The 19,985-nt window shown below is 41.8% G+C and overlaps 1 protein-coding gene across 2 annotated transcripts; it reads right to left on the reverse strand.

Annotated features, from left to right (window-relative positions):
• Positions 1-13,672: 13,672 nt before the first annotated feature.
• On the reverse strand, positions 13,673-19,860 carry C19H17orf67 (chromosome 19 C17orf67 homolog). 2 transcript variants are annotated; one of them, XM_086857194.1, is made up of 4 exons: positions 18,563-19,860; positions 17,975-18,225; positions 17,209-17,309; positions 13,673-14,322 (listed from the first exon to the last, which is right to left on the reverse strand). In XM_086857194.1, the coding sequence occupies exons 2-4, from the start codon at positions 18,027-18,029 to the stop codon at positions 14,206-14,208; spliced, it is 273 nt and encodes a 90-aa protein (XP_086713320.1). In that variant the 5' UTR covers positions 18,030-18,225; positions 18,563-19,860; the 3' UTR covers positions 13,673-14,205. The 2 variants fall into 2 exon arrangements, with proteins under 2 accessions (XP_086713320.1, XP_023794500.1); XM_023938732.2 differs by having other exon boundaries at positions 17,975-19,795.
• Positions 19,861-19,985: the final 125 nt, after the last annotated feature.

Here is a 19,985-nt window from a genome sequence, read left to right on the forward strand (position 1 = left end):
CTTTTCAATCATTCTTTTCACTTACAATGTCTGAATGTTTTGCATGAAACTCCTCATGGAATGTTTTCAGTTTTAAACAACTTGTGGTGTTTTGGTAAAGGGTAAATAAGCATCCTGACAAGGCAACCACTGGAGCAGCCAAGGGCAGCTGAAATTTCAAAAGAGTTGGAGGGTGAATAATGTTCAGTATCACAGAAGATCAGGAGACATGGACAGTGAGTCAAAGGACTGGAAATCAGCCTCAGCAGGCTCTGGATCAGGCAAGTAAGAGAAGAACTGGCCAGCTGGGAGAGGACAGCTTTCCAGATGACATTATAATGCTTCACATGTAATTTCTTGGGCAAAAAACAGCTGTAATCAAACTCTATTAGTACCAGAAATGTCCTTTTTTTCCAGGTGTAATAATAAATATTGAGCTTATAGGGAATTTAGAGGTACCACTTCAGTGAAAACATGCTTCATTAATTCAGTTTTAACAAGGAAACCAATTTTTTCTCATTTTTTCAGTGGTTTTGATCTATGCAATTTTTGAAAGACAAACAGCTCATCATTTTCATGAATGCATTGAAATTAGAAAATGTAAAAAAACAAAACAAATAAGTTACCACTGAAATTATACTAATGTAGGACAACTGAAGCCTAAAGTATTCAGTTGCTCAATATCAAATTAACACCTACAAAAATAAACCCAGGAATTATAACAGATTATTAGAAAAGCTAAATCATTTCATTGAACCTGCACATAAACTATACAAATTCTAATCAAATATTTCAGAAAATGGCAAAAAAAAATGCTCACTATAAACATTCTGGGACATGGTTACTTTCATAGTTGTGTATGGAGAGGAGTTTTATAAATAGCCATAAATCACTTGTGGACCAGACATGGGATTACTATCACCAGCACTGGAATTGGTGTTGTTATTGCAGTGACCTAAAATAACATTGAGCTGCTCTTGGACACCCTGTAGGAGGCCTTGGATCTCAACATCTCCTGATTTATTCTGCTTCTATGATTTCTGCAATGATATTGGCCAAAGAGCTCAATTCTTCCCTTGGGCCTTGAACTGAAGGCTTTCAACTGATTCAGGGGAGCCCTGACCTACAATTTTGTGACTCTTTCCATAGCTCTGTGCAGGGAATTGCTAAGGGAAGATGAAATTCCATGTAGATACATATATATAGACCTTCCTGTATCTGCCAGTTGTATCCCAGAGAGAAGATACCTTAGGGAGAGTACAAAACTTGCAACACACAGTCAATATTTTGTCCATATTCTGTATTTGTCCATATTCTGTATCAGTCAATATTCCACATCAGCCCCTTTCCACTGCAGTCCCCATTTTCTATCTGTAACTAATGTATATGCATACACATGTGTGTTTTGATTTGCCACTTCATTTAGCTCCTCTGTGCTAAGAGAAACACTAATATTTATTTCAGAGCACTGTAAAGCTTTTTGTTCCTGCAGTGTCTGCTCTCTGATTCCAGGAGAACACTGTCATGTGAAAGAACCTATTCAAAGTCCATTGCATTCCTGTCCTTTTAATTTATGCAGTCAGATTTATACTCTGACTTCACATATCAGTTCTTGTCTGCTCTTGAGTTCATTTGCTTTCACAGCAGACAGAGCTGCTAAAGTAGCTGCACACATACCAACCTTCTTACACTAGAATGATATTGTCCCTAGGTGGGTTTCCCTATAATTGCCACAGATCCTCCCAGAAATTCTGGCAGAGCACATCACAAGTTCAGCAAATCTGAGATGATTGGATGATAAAAGCCTGTTTGTGCTGCTCTAAACTCAGTAGGAGTAAAAGCTGATTCTTCACATGCCCAAAATGAAATTAAGGGGGCTACTCAAAGAGGTTGTGGTTGCACGGTCACTTTAATCTGGCATAAATCTGGCTGCTGCAGAAAGGGGCTATTCCACCCCTCTCCCCCTTCCTCTGCAGCCAGTCACTTCTTTCACCCACTTTTGGCTGGCACCAGTGTCTGCCTGGCTGTGCAATGTGTTGGACCACAGCATCCAGATGAGTATCACCTCAATTACTTGAATACTTTTATTTTAAAAGTTTCTTGAGGTAGTAGAGACACATGAATACTTGTGCTGGGGTATGAGTGTGTCTGGGGCTGCCCAAAGGGCCATTGAATGATGGCCTGATTAGACCAGCAGCATCCAACCCACAAAAATGAAACTATCCAGGCAAGGCTGTGAACTCACATTTCTTGGCAATTCCTCTTCTCCTTTCTCATAAGCACCTTCCCATTTCTCAGTAGCCACTGGGCCCTGAGGTTTGCAAGCAGTTTTTGTCCTAGCAATCTCTTTAGCAGTAAACACAGTTACCTGTGTTGCCTTCTTTTTTTCCATTTGTAATGTCTACTATCCCCCAGCAGCACTACTCCCACCATGTCAAATTAATTCAAATTTCTCGTTCTCTTTTTTATTTTCCTTTTACCACAATGTGCATGCCATCCTAAACTTTTCCAGAGACCAGTCAACCAAAGAAAAACAAGGTATTTTTCCAAATTATCCAAACAATGAGCATTTCATTTCTGAGACACATCCCAAAGACCATTTCCCAGTTCAGTGAAATACTGTCCTAGTTCTGTTGGGCTTAGGGGCAGCACACAGCTGAGCTGTCCCAAGAACAGAGCAGTGCTTTGGTTGTGGCTCCTGGGTTTCCTCCTTTCCAAAAGCAGCAATCCGTGTTCACATTGTGCTTGGCTGCAGGCACATTCCCCTCCTGGCTGCCTCACTCTGCAAGGGGTGCCAAACCAAAATTCCTCAGCTCCCCTTCCCAGCCCACCCCATCCCCACCCATCTGTGTGGGAACAGGGAGGCCACTGCTGGGACCTGCCACACCAGCAGCCAAGGTAAGAGAAGGGGAAACTCCCACTGCCAAACTCTGCCACAAGAGAGAAATTCCCATATCCACTGCTGGGGCTTGGCAGGTTCAAACCCACAGCACTGGGAACTTTTGTAGCATCCCTGGCTTTTTCTTTACTGTGATGGAAGAAGCCCCTGTGTGTGGCACATTTGCACAAGGTTTGACACCAGAATGTACTGGAAAAGGGAAGCATAAAAGCCAGTAACAGAACAAGAAAAAATGTAATATCATCCTGGGAAGACAGAAATCTTCCAGGTCAGTGTTTTGCATTTGTCCATTCTCGTTTCAGTTTTACCACAAAGCTGGTGGTAATTAGAGCTGGTTGCACCTTCTGAATCCAGTTATTTAGGGTGCAAAACACCTTAAAATCCACAAGCTTCATCCTGTACCACTGTTTGTATTGTACTGGGGAGAGTCTGGGATTGTATCCCCTAAAACCTTCCCATTCCAAAGAACAGCAGGATTTGGGTGTGAATTGTTACCCTGGTGTGTCACAGTGCTTCCCCTGGCCTGCTCTGTGGTGCTGCCCATGGAGTCAGTGATCTGTCCAGCTTACAACAAATCACGGTCTGGCCATTAAAATCCCTTGCTGAGGAAAAAAAACTATGCAGAAAGAAGGTTTTATTTTTAGGTGGAATCTCCAAAGTCAGCTTGCCATGAGGAGTTCTGCCATTCTGCCACTGGTTTGAAATACTTGCACTGTGAGGATAAAACTGAAAATGACAGTAAGGCATAAAGCTTTATGTAACTATGCTCTGAGATAAATTACACAAAATTTAACAAGAGGTTCTATGAAACAAACTGGAGTTTTCTGCAGACAGTTGTCTTTGTGGTTTTAGTCAAAACACAAGGGAACTGTTCTTAGCTTCTTTTTTATTTTACAAATTTTTAGAAGAAATGTACTCTTTATTGCCTTTTTTTTTTTTTTTTTTTTTTGGTAGCTTGAAATTATTTTTTTGACTGCTCTGGTCTGCTGTTTTCCCTCCCTTGCTCTTGGAGCTAATTTCTCTGTCTCAAAAACTGATTGCATTTGTATCATCTCCAGACAGGTCACAGGAGGTACACTGGGTATGTTGCACATCTGGTTCATATCCTCCTCCCCTGAGCCACTTCCCATCCCACAATGCAGTATTTCTGTATCATTGTCATATATCAAAGGACACACAGACAGTGGAGCTAAGTAGACACAGTACATGAAGCACAACTAAAATCTCAATTAGTTTAAAATAGCCACTTCTCTTTTATGCACAGCTCCCAGTTTGTGCAGTACAGCAGTACCAAACTGAAGAACTGCAACACAATGTAAAGTTTTCCACAAGGCATAAAAGGCCAACAAGCTCAGTGTTTTGGGTTTTCTTTGCTACAGTCTTCTGGCATTTGTATGTAATCCTGAGGGACCCATTTTAGGGACAGAAAAAAGAAGCTTCTATTTAGACAGAACTTGCATTAGTCTCTCATTTTTCATTATATAGACTAAAACAGGGGTATACTACCTTTATTTGTAGGTCATTTCTCAGGGACCCTTGAACCTGGGACTTCAGCAGAGGGACAACATGTCCTGTGAGTGACAAAGGCAGTGGGGGTGACTTCAGATCAGCTCCTTCTCTGTCAGTTCATCTGCTCTCCACTTAGGAGATGGGATAATCTTTCTTGGTCAGCACAGGACAATAGCTCTGGATCAGTGTGGAAGGACTGAGCCAACAATAATCCCTGAGGCACCACCACTACAGGCCAGGAGATCCTCAGAGCAAGGGAGAATCACTTTATGCTGCCTTGGGCTCCTCTGGGTCTGGCAGAGTCTCACTGCACAAAGTGTTTGTTCCGTAGGCAGGTTTGGTTTGGCTGTTACCAGCAGCAGCTTTTAGGGGTTCATCTCTAAGTTTGAACAGAACTTTGCTCAGACCTGCTCGGTGTTTCAGACTTCTGCAGAGGCACAGGCCAGGCAGGGCTGCAGCCATCACGGGATGAGATGAGCTGACACAATTCCGAGGCAGCCAGGCAGTGCTGGGGGACTGACAGACTGACAGACTGACTGACTGACTGACTGACAGAAGGACGGGCTGGCTGGCTGACAGCCCAGCAGACACGGTGCTGGGCAGCCCCAGAGCAAGCAGCTTCGTGAGGGACTGGAGAGTGCAGACCCTTGTAAACACCTTGTGAGACTGCAACGTCACAAGACAATCTAGCAGGCCAAAGATCAGCTCTCATAACTGAAATCTCTGCTTCTATAAATGCTTGGGTTTAGGGGGGGGAAAGAAGAGGCCCTGTGAGTGTCAGACCTGGGCCCTGGAAAGGTGTGAGAGGAATGGGAGCTCCTGTAGGTGCTGCAGGGATGGTACATGCTGGGAAGGGCAGCACCAACTGCCCATTGTCTCCATCCTTCCATCCCTCCATCCCCCAAACCTACGTGCACACCTGCACCTCCACACACCCAGTTCTGCTCTCATTTGCCCCTGGATTGAATTAAGCTGAAGGATCAAAGAGCAAAGCTGGGACAATTTCCACACAGAGCATAGACCGGGGCTCTCTGCTCTCAGAAGCCAGTCCTGTGTTTGTCCCTGCTAGCCTCATCTGATTCAATCAAAACACAGCCCAAGGTCTGCTGTCCCAGCCTCAGCGCTCTCCCATCACACCCCCATCAGCTTTCTTCCCACTCAGACTTCTTCCAGCTTTTGCCCAATATGCTCCAAAATGCCACGAAGTTTAATTCCTTTTTTTTTTGTTCCCTCTGGAGCTGGCATTAAAGCTGGAAGGAAAGACATTCTGTCTGGTCAGAGAGAGAAAATATCTGTTCCAAATGCTTTTCAAATAGGCACATCAAACTTTATGATACTCCCTCTAAAACAGTGGATTCTGTTTTGCTTATACAAAATGTGGAGCAATTTTCCATGCCCAGATCCTGTCTTCTTCCTGGGTTTGGGGAGCTTGGGTCTCCATTAACTGAGCAATGCACAGTTTACCTTTCTTAAGGTAAACTTGTATTTTTGTAAGCATTAAACCTTCAATTTTAGAGTGAGCTTCTATTGAAAGCATGGCTCTTAGTGAATCATAACACACAGTTGCAGAGTTAAATACAAACTCTTAAGCAGAATCAAGCTACTTTATTTACAGATTTCCTCAGAGCATTTAGTCCATGATTCCACCCCAAAAATTTTAAGATGGTCAAGGTGATGTATTTATTGTTCCTAAGTACCCCACCCTAATACCAATCAATTTGGGCAATGGTTGCATTGTCCATGTGATAGAGAGGAGGGGGTGAGGTTTGTAGGCAGTAAACTCTGCTCATGAGGCAAATGAAGTGAACAATGTCTGAGTGATAACGTTATGCTAAACGCTGATCTCCCTGATTTTCTGTCACCACTACAGCTCCTTTCAACATCCAGCCAGCTCCATCACCACAGGCTGGACACAGCCATTGCAGCCCAACTTTAGTGAGTTTGTCTACATCACATACAGCCACACTGTATTTGGGGAGGTGTTTGCACTCTGTGTGCACAGGAGTTGAGTTTTGAGAGAGAGCACTAGGCACTTCTGTAACTGAATTCCAAAAGTAAAAGGAAGCTACCAAAAATGCATAGACTAATAAAAACCTAGCATCTTTTGAAGTCCTTCTCCACTGATAATGCCCTGTATCCATCTCCTGCAGGACAGACATAGCAGATGAGCACAGCTGAAAACAAACGAGACACACGTGGGAATAAATTGGGGCAACAGTTAAGGCACAAGTGACCTTGCTGTCATTTCATATATTTTCTTGTCTTGTTTATTTAAGGAATTATGTTCTAAAAAAGCACGTTTAGGTTGTTTCTGTTGTCCCTGAGCTTCTCTCCCTGTGTGGGTGATTTACTGTGTGCAGTCCAGAGCTGGAATCCACTTCTTGCTCTGCTCAGGCAAATCCTTCTGGGCACATGTGTGTTCATCAGAGCTGCTCCTGTGGGAGCATGGCTTGTGGATTCAGCAGCAAAGATGTTGATGCACATGGAGCAGAATTAAAAGTTTGGGAATAAACTAGCTAGGTGGCTTGACCATTTGTCATCCCTGAGATGCAGGAAATAGTAAATAGGAAATAGATGGGCAAGTGAATTGATAGAGGTAGCATCCTCCTAGCCCTTGGCAACCATGAATTTCAGACTGTGCAGGATGATTGCTTTCATAAGCAGAACTGAAGATGTTTCAGCAGCCTCAGGGTGTAAATAATGGTGCAGCCCTTAGTTAGCCCAGTCAGTTCATCGTGCATGCTCCTTGGCATGGAACCCAGCCAGAGTTACAGCAATGCCCTCTGTTCAGGGCACTCCAAAATCCACCATCAGACCAGTTGGTTTGAGGGAAATTCCTCTGTTTCCTGGGTGGATGAGTTGCCATGAGTTCCCTTGGGATGAGTCAGCCCTAGGTGCTGCTGGAATGATGAATTCAGGGCTGGTCAGGGGCAGAGCTAAATGAGACAACACAGTATTCATCCTCAGACACAGCAGTAGCAGTGGGTAAGAAAGCTTTAACCTCCCTGGGCAGTTTGGGCACAGCTGCTGAGGAGGCTGTGCAGCTGATAAAAGCAGCCTAAACTGCACAGAATTACCCTCACTTCACCAGAGCTGGTGTGGAGAAGACCTGAGCAGGGCCAACACTGAAAGCTTGGGGTGAGAAAAGAAAGACTAGTCTGACTCCAGAGGTCGTGGTCTCTCACATCCATGAGCAATTCTTTCCTGAGTCTGGGCTGGAAAGCTGTAACTGGTGTAATCACACAGAATGAGCTCTCTAGGCACACCCCAATAAATAAATAAATTGGCTTCTTATCAGCTGAAGGGGTTTTGGTCTTTGATTCTATTTTTGTGATTGTTCACTTGGCTGAAACTCATTGCATCAAAGTGTCTCTTAAGAAATGCTTTTAGCCCCAAAGCCATATTAATATTTAAACTCGTTCTCAAACAGTGCAACAGCTGTGTGATGTGAAATAAAGATATTTTTCTTTCTTTCCCTGAGCAGCTCTAAAGCATCAAATGGTAAATGGAGAAGAAGGGGATATTTTTTTTTCTGCTATGACTTATATAAAATACCAAATATTAACAACTCACCCCCAACCCTTCTCTGGTGCTATAGATTTGATCTTAGCAAAACTTTGTGTATCACTGACATGCACTCATATATTGAGGACTTAAAAATAAGTTACTCTGGGCAGAAAACATTCCTGAAAACCTTAATTTCTGCAGTTGGAATGCTGAAATACAGTTCAGATCCATCCACTGTTGAAACTGAAGCTACATTTCTATAATTTAGAGCCCGCTAAAATATTAATAAATATATACACATGTAAAAATGAATACAGACACAAATCCACTTCATTGATTTGTTTTGCTTTTGCATATAAATGAGTCTAAAATCATGGTTTTCACAACTGGGAAATGAATAAATGTATTTGCATAGTTGACAGGGCTGGATGAAGGCAGAGCTATGGCCCTAACATGAGGGGCCTGCTCAGAATTGAACTTGGCCCACCTCAGAATGGCCAATAAATGGCAAAATTGGGAAGAACAAGACATGTCACACACCTTGGAACTGTTCTCTCCCTAAAGACATAGAATCTGCTGCACACAATTCATATTTCAAGCTTTTCTTTGTACCCAGAGGAGCTAGAACCATGTTTTCTAAGTGAGAAATGAAATTCTGGTTTCTTCATGGAACTCTGGGAGGTGACCAGTAGCAGTTCAGCCTTGACCCATCCCTGTCAGCTGCTTCAAGGAATAATTTGCTTTGTAAACATAGTATTTGAAAAAGATGGTGTTGATCTCTTTTGAGTCATTGTAGTTTCATTTTTAGCAAGGTGAGGAATGAACACACCCTACTCTGAGCAGGACCTGATGGGTTGGGATGGTCCATGAATGGTAACTCCATCTGCCGCCTCAGAGTAGATGTTCAGTGCCAGGCAACTAAGAAATGAAGGAGTAAATTTTTATACAGGTTGGCCTCAGATGCCTTGTCATTTCCCATGGACCTTTAAATTTATTGTAGCAGTATTATTCTATGATTGCAGAAACAGCCTGACTCTGTTTTGCTGGAGTGTTCCATTCCCTACAGAGGAGAGCCCAGAGGTCCTGTGTGGCACCAATAAATTGAGCACAAAACCCTTTTTGTGGCTTTTCCTGGGGTTGCCACTCAGTGTTGCTCTTTCACTTTTTTGTTGTCTTTTTTTCTCAGAACCTTAATCAAAGTATTTTCTGGGGGAGGGGGGAAATGCTCTGCTAATTACTTGTGTGCTTATAAACCATATTTTGGTAATTAAAAAATTAAAAAAATACCCAGGAGTTTATTACTGATGCTGGAACTAATTCTATACAGGGTATGGGAAGTAGATAGGAATATATGCTGCACTGATGGAATATCAAGCTCTGTTGATATCTGGACAGGAGAAGTGCTGTGGATCAGATATTCCAGTCCATTTTGAGGACTGCTCTCAGTTTTATGGACACTACAGGCACATATTCAGAGTCACACCAAAGGTTCTTAGCAAATCTCTAAGCCAGGTACATTCTGAACATCTGAAGCATTTTGCTGAATTCATTTCTTGAAATCATTCAATAGTTGCTGTTCATTCTGACAAATACAAAATACAAAATGAAGCAATGTTCTGCCTCTTTGGTCTAAGATCTCCTGTATTTAAGGTTGGCTCACTCAGTTTAATAAATGTATGTACATGATGTTTGTGTTATATAGAAAGATGCCCAAATGGATCTTTAGATCCAAATCTCCCCAAATGTGGAAAAAAGAAAAGCACTTCAACTGATCATCTCTTACTGAAAAAAAACAAAATATAAAGATGAGTTTGAGTTTTGGAATAACACCAGTGCTCCAAACTTTTGGTTTCATGTTGAGCTGACACTGGGCTGGCCTTGCTGCTTTGCTAGAATAAGGAGAGTTTTATTAACTCTGAGTTCATTGAACCTTTTCTGCTTTTTACTCTTTCTCATTTTAGTGCACATCTCTACCCCCAGACATGAAAAAGGATTAAAATGCCAGATAGGAGACAGATCACTCAGCATTTCTAATCACTCACCAGAAATCTCAAGATACATAGTTCTCACAAGATCTTCTACTCTTCATAGACCATAAAAGGCTCAGAAAACCTTCTAAAATCCACTCTGATCTCTTTAGTCATTAAAAAATAAGTTCTCACTGAGAATCTAAAGTAGGCTCCTACTGCAGTGATCACATTCAATCAATCCAATTTCAGTCCACTGCTTCAGAAATTATTTATGCATTCATTCACTGGAAGCAACAGAAGTCTTAATTCAAAACAATATTCTGACAATTGAAAAAGGGAAGGGAATTGCAAAAGAAAAAAAAAAAGGCCCTGGAGTACTGCAGGGAAACATTTCCATACATATTATATCATCATTTCAGAGAGTTATAGGCATTTTCTTTGTAACTCTTTTTCACATTCATGTTTCAGAAATGCACCAGAGCAGCTGTCCTGTCATTGTGAGTGGAAGAATGTGCTCACCTGCTCAGCTTCCCAGAGAAGCAGACAAATACTGAATCATCTAAACTGCAAACTGGTACATTTACTGTTGCATTTTCCATTAACTTCACAACTGTGAAAGTGAATTTTAAATAAAGCAAGTGACTGGCTTGCTTCCAGAGAGCTTTCTGGAAATTCCAATCTTGGTAAATAAGAACTCCTGGTGCATGTTTTCCTGCAAGGTAAGTCTGGTAGAAAGAGCCAATTAGTTGCTAGCTGCCAAATTGCTTAGTGGCATTAGTGTGACTACTTCATGTCCTATTCATCTGTCTGTGATAAAAACTTCTGGCCTTGCTGAACAAGTTGATGCTTTCAAAATCCCAGCCTTTGCCTTTTTTCAATGAATTGCTGTTATTTAAATAAGAGGAAATATTATTTATCTGCTCTTTATAGAGAGACACTACATTTCTGGCCCTGGGCACAGTCTGCATTTTCAGTACACTCTGTACAGCACCTAACACATAGCTCCCCATGCTGCTAAAGATAATAAATGTAGGAAGATTGTGTCATGCCTTGAAGAGTGATGTTTTTACCAACTGATCAGTCTGCAGCTTAATTTGGTGTAACTGAACATAGATCAAATGATCTACTCTGAGAGGGAACAGCTTCTGCAAACACACAGAATCTTCTGTTAGCATCTGTGTGTGGATGGCAGGCAGTAAAAAGCCACAAACCACTACAATGTGCTTGTAGGAACTTTCAACCATTTCTTTCTGTGGCATAATGAAGCACAACCACACCTACATCCACACTCAGAGCACTCTGCAATCCAGAGGGGGGAAAAAATCAGACATTTGCTGAAGGTCTTTATTTTATGAGTTAGAGGTGACTTTTGATTTTGATCAATTAAGCTGAACATTTTAAGAAAAGGAGTTAAAAAGCAAGCAGAAGGAAGAGAGATGTGGAGCTTTCACAGTCCTTGTGGGCTGTGATCCTGGTTGTGTGCAGAAACAGTGGCATCTAGTGGGCAGCTCCTCAGCTTGGAAAAAGCACTGGATGTAAAACAGGTCAATGATTGGAGATTATGATTATGCTTATCGTGGATGAAAGGTTTTCCCAGGTCTGTTTTAATCCTTCTCTTTAAAAGCATTTGGAAGACAACTGTTTTTCCAGATTTCTCACCTTCAGTATACAGCTTTCAGAATGCTTGTTCTTCTGGTTTGCAGGCATGTAGGAAAGTCCAGCATTTTCCCCTGAGAGTTTAAACATGGACAAAAACAAACCTGCAACTAATCCTTGAATGCATTCAATCTAGTTCAGCTATAGAGGAATTCAAGCACAGCAGAGCTTTGGAGGAAAGATCTGTGTAGAGGAAGAGAATAAAAACAAACTGAAGGACTCTGAAAAAAAGCTTAATTACATAATTCTGTAGCTATAACTAAGTATATTTATGCAGTGTTTGGTTTTTATGCTAATTATCTATGAGATTTTTTTCACTGCTGAGTCACAATAAATTCTTGAGCTAATTTATTTATACCTGATCCTAAGATCCTGTTCTTTTGTTAGGTCCCTGGATTCTGTGTAAAACACTGTGTGTATTTTATGGACCTACAGAAGTACACAATTGGATGAGGGGTTGCTGCATCCATGGCAATAGTCTAAAGCAGTCACACGCCTTCACTCTTTCTTTAGCTTTCAGTGTTTGCCAGTGATGAGCAAACTTATTAAAGTCTGTTTTGCTGGGCTCCTATTCTCTGGCTGCCTCTCCCATAGGCTGGAGGGTGTTTCTGTGTTTACTTGCAAAATTAATTTGTATTAAGAGTTCACTTGGCTTCTTAAATCTGGCAGAAGAGCTGGATGTCTTAAAAAGCAATAACTTGGCTATGTTCTTCATGATCACAGGATTCCAGAGGCACTCATAGGGTTTAGGGTTTCTTTTCTTAACTTCAACATTTTTATTCATTCGCCTTTCCTTCACACTTATTTTTTTCTCCCTTTATTCGCTATGTTTCAAACTTTCTTCTATGGTGTCTGCTGCTTTTCTTGCCTTGAGGGACCAGGAGGTTCTTCAGTGGTCAGTTCTAGCCCAGAACAGAAGGGTAGATACATACAAGAGAGACGGGTTTGATTTGAATGTGAGTGCCAATATGAGTTTTGACATATTGGCCATCAGCCTGACACCAATGTGGGCTAAAGGCTTTTAACACTACATATAATTCCTTCCCTTATGAAGTGGCAGAGAATGTGAATCAGTGATCAGAAGTACTTCATCCTTCTATATTTCTAGCTTTCTACTTGTTAATTAGACTTAATAATACTTTACTTTTCATTGGAGATACCTACATGAGATCCTTCCACCCTCATGTGGAAAAGCAAACTTCAAAGCAATGAACAATCTCTGTTCCATGTTTGCTTTAGGATTATCTCAGTGTTACTGAGAAGAACTGAGTAGAACCTTCTACTTAACCTTCCCTGAGTATAACTAGGTGGGAGTTCTTTTATTTCAAAGTACTTGAAAATTGACTTTCACAGGGTGAAAGTTGACATAATTGTCATCAAATGAATTTTTCACTGTGCAAATAAAAACAGACAGGATTTCACCTAATGACTTTAACTCGGGGATATGCAAATTTAGATCTCTCTGTTCAGAGAGTTATGAATGAAGCACACAATAGCAGCCTCATTATACTTTTTCACACTCACAGATTTAATCTATGATTTATCTTGGCAGTAGGGGAAAGCAAGCCTTTGATGCTTTGAGATTTAAATTATTTCCTTGGAGTCATCTAGGAGAGATGTTTTACTGGAAGGAAAGTATACCAGAAAAACTGTTGATCTATTTCAGTCTATCAAAAGCTCTGTAGCACTAATTATCTTATAGTTATTCATAAAATTGTGGTTTATTTTGCTCCCAGTCCTCAGGTTTCAAATGTGACTGCAGTGAGGAGCTCTGAAAGTTATTTTGCTCCATTCATAACTAATTCTGTTGCCATTACAGACCACAGCCAACATTTAAGAGCCATTTTTTATGTTGTTTTGCAGGTATCATGTGTTTCCCATCTGAATGTACAAGATACTCTTCTCCAAGGTATAAGTTATAAAGGCTCTCAGGCAGGAAAGGGTTGGCTGGATTCATTTGCCCCTCCTGGAAGAATTACAAGGGGAAGGGATAATTGTGCAGAGAAACTACACAATTATTAGTCTGCACCATAGTGCTTCCCAGCTGCTGGTCCTAGAAAGTCCTCTGATGTTTCCTTAATTCTACACAAAACTGAGCCTCACTTCCAGTGAGTTTAGTATGGGAGACTAAGGGAACAAAATCATCTGCAAATGGAATTGGCTCAAGCTTTTATTATGGAACAATGCATGAAATACTCATCAGGCAGTAAGACAGTGTGTGACATAAATGTTGTGTCTTCGTGCGATACTGTTATTTAACCTAGAAAACTGTAATTAAGGATTACTCCAAAGCCCAGAAAGCTGGCTGGTATTCTGCAATTTTCTATTGACCTCTCCCTCCAAGTTCCTTTTTGCTTCAGGCAGTCTAAACCTGTGCCCTTAAAAGGATACTCTAGGACTAATCAGTTGCCTCAGAAACTGTGGAAACCCTCAATTCAGTTGTTCATGCATGCAATCATTGCTGGTAGAAAATACATGGTTGTTTATAACTCATCAAGCCACTTAGAGCTGGGAGTTCTGCTGTATCATGAGGATTGCACTGTACTACAGAGAGGTTCTGCTCTACAGTGAGCACGTAGCCAATGCAGGAATAATCTTGTCCTCCTTAACACATGTGTATATATATATATATATATATATATATATATATATATATATATATCAGTTGCAGAGTAGGCAAACCCCTTAGATTGGGTGCACCAGGTCCCTGTTGCAGTGTGGGAGGCAATGAGGATTCAACCAGTGTTCAAGGAATTGTTCTTCTGATCTCTGCTCCAAGCGCTGGAGGTAAAGCATATACTCCTATTTAAAGAAAAGAAAAGGTAATTTAATTGTGTAATCATTCAATTCTAATGTCAGGTCAAAGACCCAGGATAATTCTACAGCTGACATAAGAGCCATTAATTTATTCCTTAAAATAATCAAATATAGTGAAATTGTGTTGCTTCAGCCTAGCAATATTTAATGAATTACATCATCTCCAGATCAGTAAAGGTGTTGAGCAAGAATTATACAACAATATTCATAAATTAGGAATTCTGCATACACATTTCTTATTTGCATATCGACACAGAAGTCTTTGTTGGGCCTGAAGGTACAAAGGATTCTCACAAATAGGTCTGTTACAGCCCCTTTTGAAAACTGGTTCCTGCTGCTTAAAGAACATTAACCCCTTGCAGGATCATGTGGCAGGACTGAAGGGTTCTAGCAGGTAGCACACATCAGTGCTGACTGGTGATAAATAAAATAATGTGAATTTCCCATACCAATTTATAGAGAGAGGATTTGGTTTCAACAACAAATTTATCAAAGTAAAGTGGGCTGTGTGCCAAAAACTTGACCTCCATCAAGGACAAAATTTACTTTCAAAAAGTTTCAGTCCTAGTGGGCTCATGAGCTTTGTGAAGACCAGATACATTCATTCAAAATAATCCCCCATTGCTTTGCACTGTTGGAATGGAAGTTGTAGCCTAAACCCTTTGCACTGGCCAAGTATTCCAGCATCAGGATCCTGCCTTTCACTGGGCTTTCTCTCCTCACAGCACTGAGAGACCTGGCTCAGATCTCTGGGGACAGACTGCCTTAGGAACTGCCACAGAACAGAGCTATGTGACTGAGAGGATGCCACATTATCAAAAGCAGGCCCTCAATCAAAGTAAGTTTAAAACATGCTGATAACATAAATGACATTCTTTAATAATTAAAGGGGGCTGATCTTTCTGTCTGTAACTGAACAGGTTTTTGACTCAAGCAGCCCTGTGGAAGTCAAAGAGTGTCACAAAGAATTGCAAATCACATTCCCCAGCTCAGCATGATCTGGCCCAGTACAAACAGCTTTTGCTTAAAACAGATGAAGAGAGATGGGTTCATCCCAGCATTCATTTCATTCTGCTACAAAGCACCCATACAAAATCAGTTTTTCTCCTTGAGTCCATGTGCACAAGCTGTGCACAGGGATGCAGCAGCCATGCACCCTCATTCACGTGGAAAATATCTACGTTCCACAAGGCAATGGGGATTGTTTTTTTTCATCAGATGTTTCCTTTTCTACTGAAAACCTTGACATTAAGGGAGCCAAACAAATACTCTTATGTTTGGATTTTCTTACAGAGGGTCAGCTTTGCTTTCTACATAAAAGAATAAAAGAAAATAAATAAAAGAAGGTTGGAATTTCTGGAAAAGTGTTTGTTCCTAATTGTGGTAAGACAGAGCAGCAGAGTCAGAAATCCAACATCTCTTTAGCCCTGAATCCCTCCCCTCCCCACACACAACATCATAGAATTCATCACGATCCCCAAGTCCAACTCCCTGCTCCTCAAGGACCACCTAAAAATAAACTAGTTTAGTCTAGACAACATTGCATGCATGCATGTAGCTTCTTGCCCTACAGGAATTACCTGAATCCAACTCTTCTGCTGCTTCATTTATTCTATATTCAATATTTGTTATATTTACCACATACCCTTAATGGTGGTGGTATATTAAGCATAAGGACAGATGGGAGCTGTATTCTTGTTAATTTGCAAAAACTACAAGGCTCATTTAACAACTTACAAACCAACCCAGTCCTGAGTGTTGTGGGCAGCAGTGCAGCCTTCTGGTTTTTGGCTGTGCTGTGCAATTTCCAGTGTACAAGGTTGTCAACAAGCACGGAGCAATATCCTTGTGACAACTTTGGTTTGTCGTGGTGTCCCCTTTGACAAACAGTGTGTTCACCCAGTGTTGGGCAGGTGGATTCTTTTTGGCTGGTGTACATTACCCACTGGAAAGGGAAAACCAGGAGCTGTTTCTACAATCCTGCAAGGCATCCTTCATGTCCTATGGAGTCCAGAAGTGTTCAGCACCTTGCTAAACTGAGCCCCCTGTGCTCGTCACACGCACAATCTTTGTGCTCCTGGCTTCTGTGGGCTTTGCCTCTTCAGAACCATGTAATTTTAGCTCAGTTTATTTACCTTGGAAAGAAATAGGCAGTAGTTTTAAAATACCTTAAGTACCCTTGAGAAGTGCAGGATTTTGTGTTAGGTCTTGTCAAAGCAAGGAAAACAGAAAGCTCTTTAATACTTTTTCTTTTGTTGTAATAGGCTTTAGAAAGAAATAAATGTAGATATTGCATGCAAACCCAAAGCTGTTGCATTAAGCCAGCAACTAAAAACTTTTACAATATCATAAAAAACCATCCTATCTGTAGCATCCATAAGTAAGTCAATGAAAGTAAGTGATTTTTAAAGCTGGTTGAGAACTACCTCAGTCTCCATGCTGACTACTGACACCTCCATCTCCTCTCTGCCTGCAGTATGGATGTACAGAATGTACTGGAAGCAGAAGACACTTCCTGCTACTTGGTTTTTCAGGAACAAGCTGATGAAATCCATATCCATATAATTTAAAAGCCACATTGTTCTCACTAATTTGACTGGTATTTTTGAACCATGATAAATAATCTCCTCATTCTGCAAGTGAACATTTCCTGAGCAATACTCAGCACTCAAAGAATGCTTTTAACTGTAATTTGAAAGAATTTAAAGGTTTTTTTAATATTTCATGGAAGAACTCAGCTGCTTTAAAGGGTGATATTCATAACATATAGCCTGGAAGCAATAGAAATTTAATACTAAGCATAAATGTTTTGGGGGTTTGGTGTTGGGTTTTTTTAGTTAATGTAATTTAATAGTAAATATCATAAATCACCCTCATTGGTTCATCAGGGAAACCAGCTTTTCTTGGTCTCTCTTCACGACGAGTCCTCAGCATCTGTTTGGCATCTTTTTCAGACAAAATTGGTGAAGTGTCTAAAATGAGAACAGCAGAAATTAGTCCTGAAATTATTTGTCACTTGTGAAATGAAATGTCTCCAAACCTGATTTTTTTTTCTATATACAAAGTGTTCTTTCATTACAGACCCTTCCCAGCAAATATTGCATTCCAAGAGATAGGAGTTGAATTTTAAATCATTTTTATTCTTGTGTTTTCTCTCGTTCTACTAGTATGAAGCAAAGTCCACATAGTCATATTAGTATAAAATGAGCAAATATAACACCACCAGCAAACCACTGGCATTAGTTGCCCTTCCAACTCTTTGTTCTCTTCTGTGTTGCTGTACAGGATTTTTTTCAAAGTAATGAGTTAGAGACATTGCAAAGAAGAGATTGCATTGAACATTCTACTTTCAGGACTTTGGTAAAATAATATTAAAATAGTAAGCAAGTATAACTAAAACTTGGGGGTTTATGAGAAATGACTACAGTGTGGTAATGAAGAGAGTTGAATATCAAATACAACATCATGATTATTAAAAATCAAATCAAGGAAAGCCTGAAATATAAAAATAGTTGAGTGTTAAATATATGAAAATGCATGAAAAATGAATACTAAAATAGAAGGATGACAAACTAATACAATTTATATGCTCTTCAGCTCTCCACACATATGCAGGTTTGTTGATATAAACTCCTACCTGTAACAGTGGTCAGCAGGACCAAAAAGGAGACAAACACAAGAAACTTCTTCATTTTGACTCTGCTTTCTCTCAGTCTGTCCCAAAATGAGCAACCCTGACCGAGGCATTTGCCTATTTGAAGGAGCTACGTCAGTCACAAATGTTTGTTTATGCTTTAATTTGAGCGATAGTGTGATTCTGAAGACATCTGGTCTGAAGGTTTGAATTAGTCTATTATCTGCTCACACATTCTCTGCATAACTCTTTTCCTGAGGGAAAGAAAATAGAAGGCTTTTTTTTCCACCTCAGGCTTCAGAGCTACACTGAGTATTTTAAACTTGTGAAAATAAAGCCTAACCCCTTCTATTTAGCATGGCAAGCAAAGGTTTTTGGTGCCCAAGTTAAACTATTGTTTTTTAAAAGCCCAGTACTGTTAATCTCAGAGGCAGCTGCAAAGGGGCCCCTTCTTCAAAGAATTGTCTTTAACTTTGCTCCAGCAGAGAAGTACTTACTAAAGGGGTTTAACTCTAGCAAAGCCAACTCATGACTGCTGAGAAACATAGCAATTTTCTATTAAATTAATAGAACCATCAAATGAAAACCCACCTAATTCTTCTCCTTTCAGGACAAGTTAGGAGAAAACAGGATTATAAAGCATACTAAGCACAGCGTTAAGTAAGAATGTAGGTTAGCAAATGTCACTGCAAACAGGTAGGTTTGGCCTTGAAAAATATGCAGAGCTCTTCTAGGCAGTGCCATGCTGAACACATGGCACCAGCATCATCAATTTGTAGGGCATGAAATGCATCCCTTCAACTATAACATATAAAATAGGTAGTCAGAGTTTGTCATTGGCAAACATCCCGTGAGGGATGTGAGGAATTTCCTTGGAAACCTGAGAATTGCCCAGCTGTGCAGTATGTGCATTTTTCAGTGTTTTCAGATACCAAGACCCTGGAATCCAATCAATTTTGTATATGCTGTACAGATTTAAATCATTGGTCACTACACTGTTTTGAAAGTGCAAAAACCTATAGGTTCTAATGGCAGCCCCTATTTTTAGAGCTGCTCCAGGGGAAACAGTCAAACGTAACGACAGAACAAAATTATGAGGGGGAGGCATTTATGGTTGGGCAATAAAGCACAATCATGGGGAGGACAAATACAGGCACAAAGGCATGACTCGGGGGCACCTCACTGCTCTCTACAACCAAGGGAAATGTTGTGAGCTGGGGATCGGGCTCTTCTGCTGGGCCTACAGAGGAGCGGGGGGAACGGCCTCAAGCTGAGACAGGGGAGATTCGGATTAAGTATTTTCATTGTTTGGTGAAAATACTTGGGAAGGGCTGCCCAGGGAGGCGGTGGAGGCACCATCCCTGGCGCTGGGCGCTGTGGTTCAGTGGTTACAGTGGCAGTGCCGGGAGCGCGGTCGGAGGGAGAGATCTTAAAGGCTTCTTCCATCTTTAATGACTCCATGATTCTAGGGCAGAACAAAATTATGGGGGAAAACATTTATGGTTGGGCAATAAAGGCACGAACACGGCGGTCACTCGGCCGCAAGACAGCGCGGCCTTCGCCTCGGGTCTGGGCCCGGCGGAGCCGGAGCCGGAGCCGGAGCCGGAGCCGGAGCCGGAGCCGGAGCCGGAGCCGGAGCCGGAGCCGGAGCCGGAGCCGGAGCCGGAGCCGGAGCCGGAGCCGGAGCCGGAGCCGGAGCCGGAGCCGGAGCCGGAGCCGGAGCCGGAGCCGGGGCAGCTCCGCCAGGCTCTGTCGCGGCCGCTGAGCGCCGCTGGCGACATCCCCGCTGTCGCGACAGACGGGGGCGGGCGGCTCCCGTCTCCTGGCAACGGCCCCGCGCCGCTTCCGCTTCCGCCGCCCCGCGCATCCCGCGGCGCCGCTCCGAGCCCGCCGTGCGCCCCGGCCCCGGCTCCGCCGGCAGCTCCCGGGCGGGCCGAGGGCCGGAGCTCGCTGTCCGCTCCGCCCCGTGCGCCCCGCGGAGGGGCCCGGGGCAGCGGCGAGGGACAGCCCGGGA

The sequence above is a fragment of the Cyanistes caeruleus genome, chromosome 19 (assembly GCF_971803275.1).
Source record: "Cyanistes caeruleus chromosome 19, bCyaCae1.hap1.1, whole genome shotgun sequence".
Lineage (NCBI taxonomy): Eukaryota > Metazoa > Chordata > Aves > Passeriformes > Paridae > Cyanistes > Cyanistes caeruleus.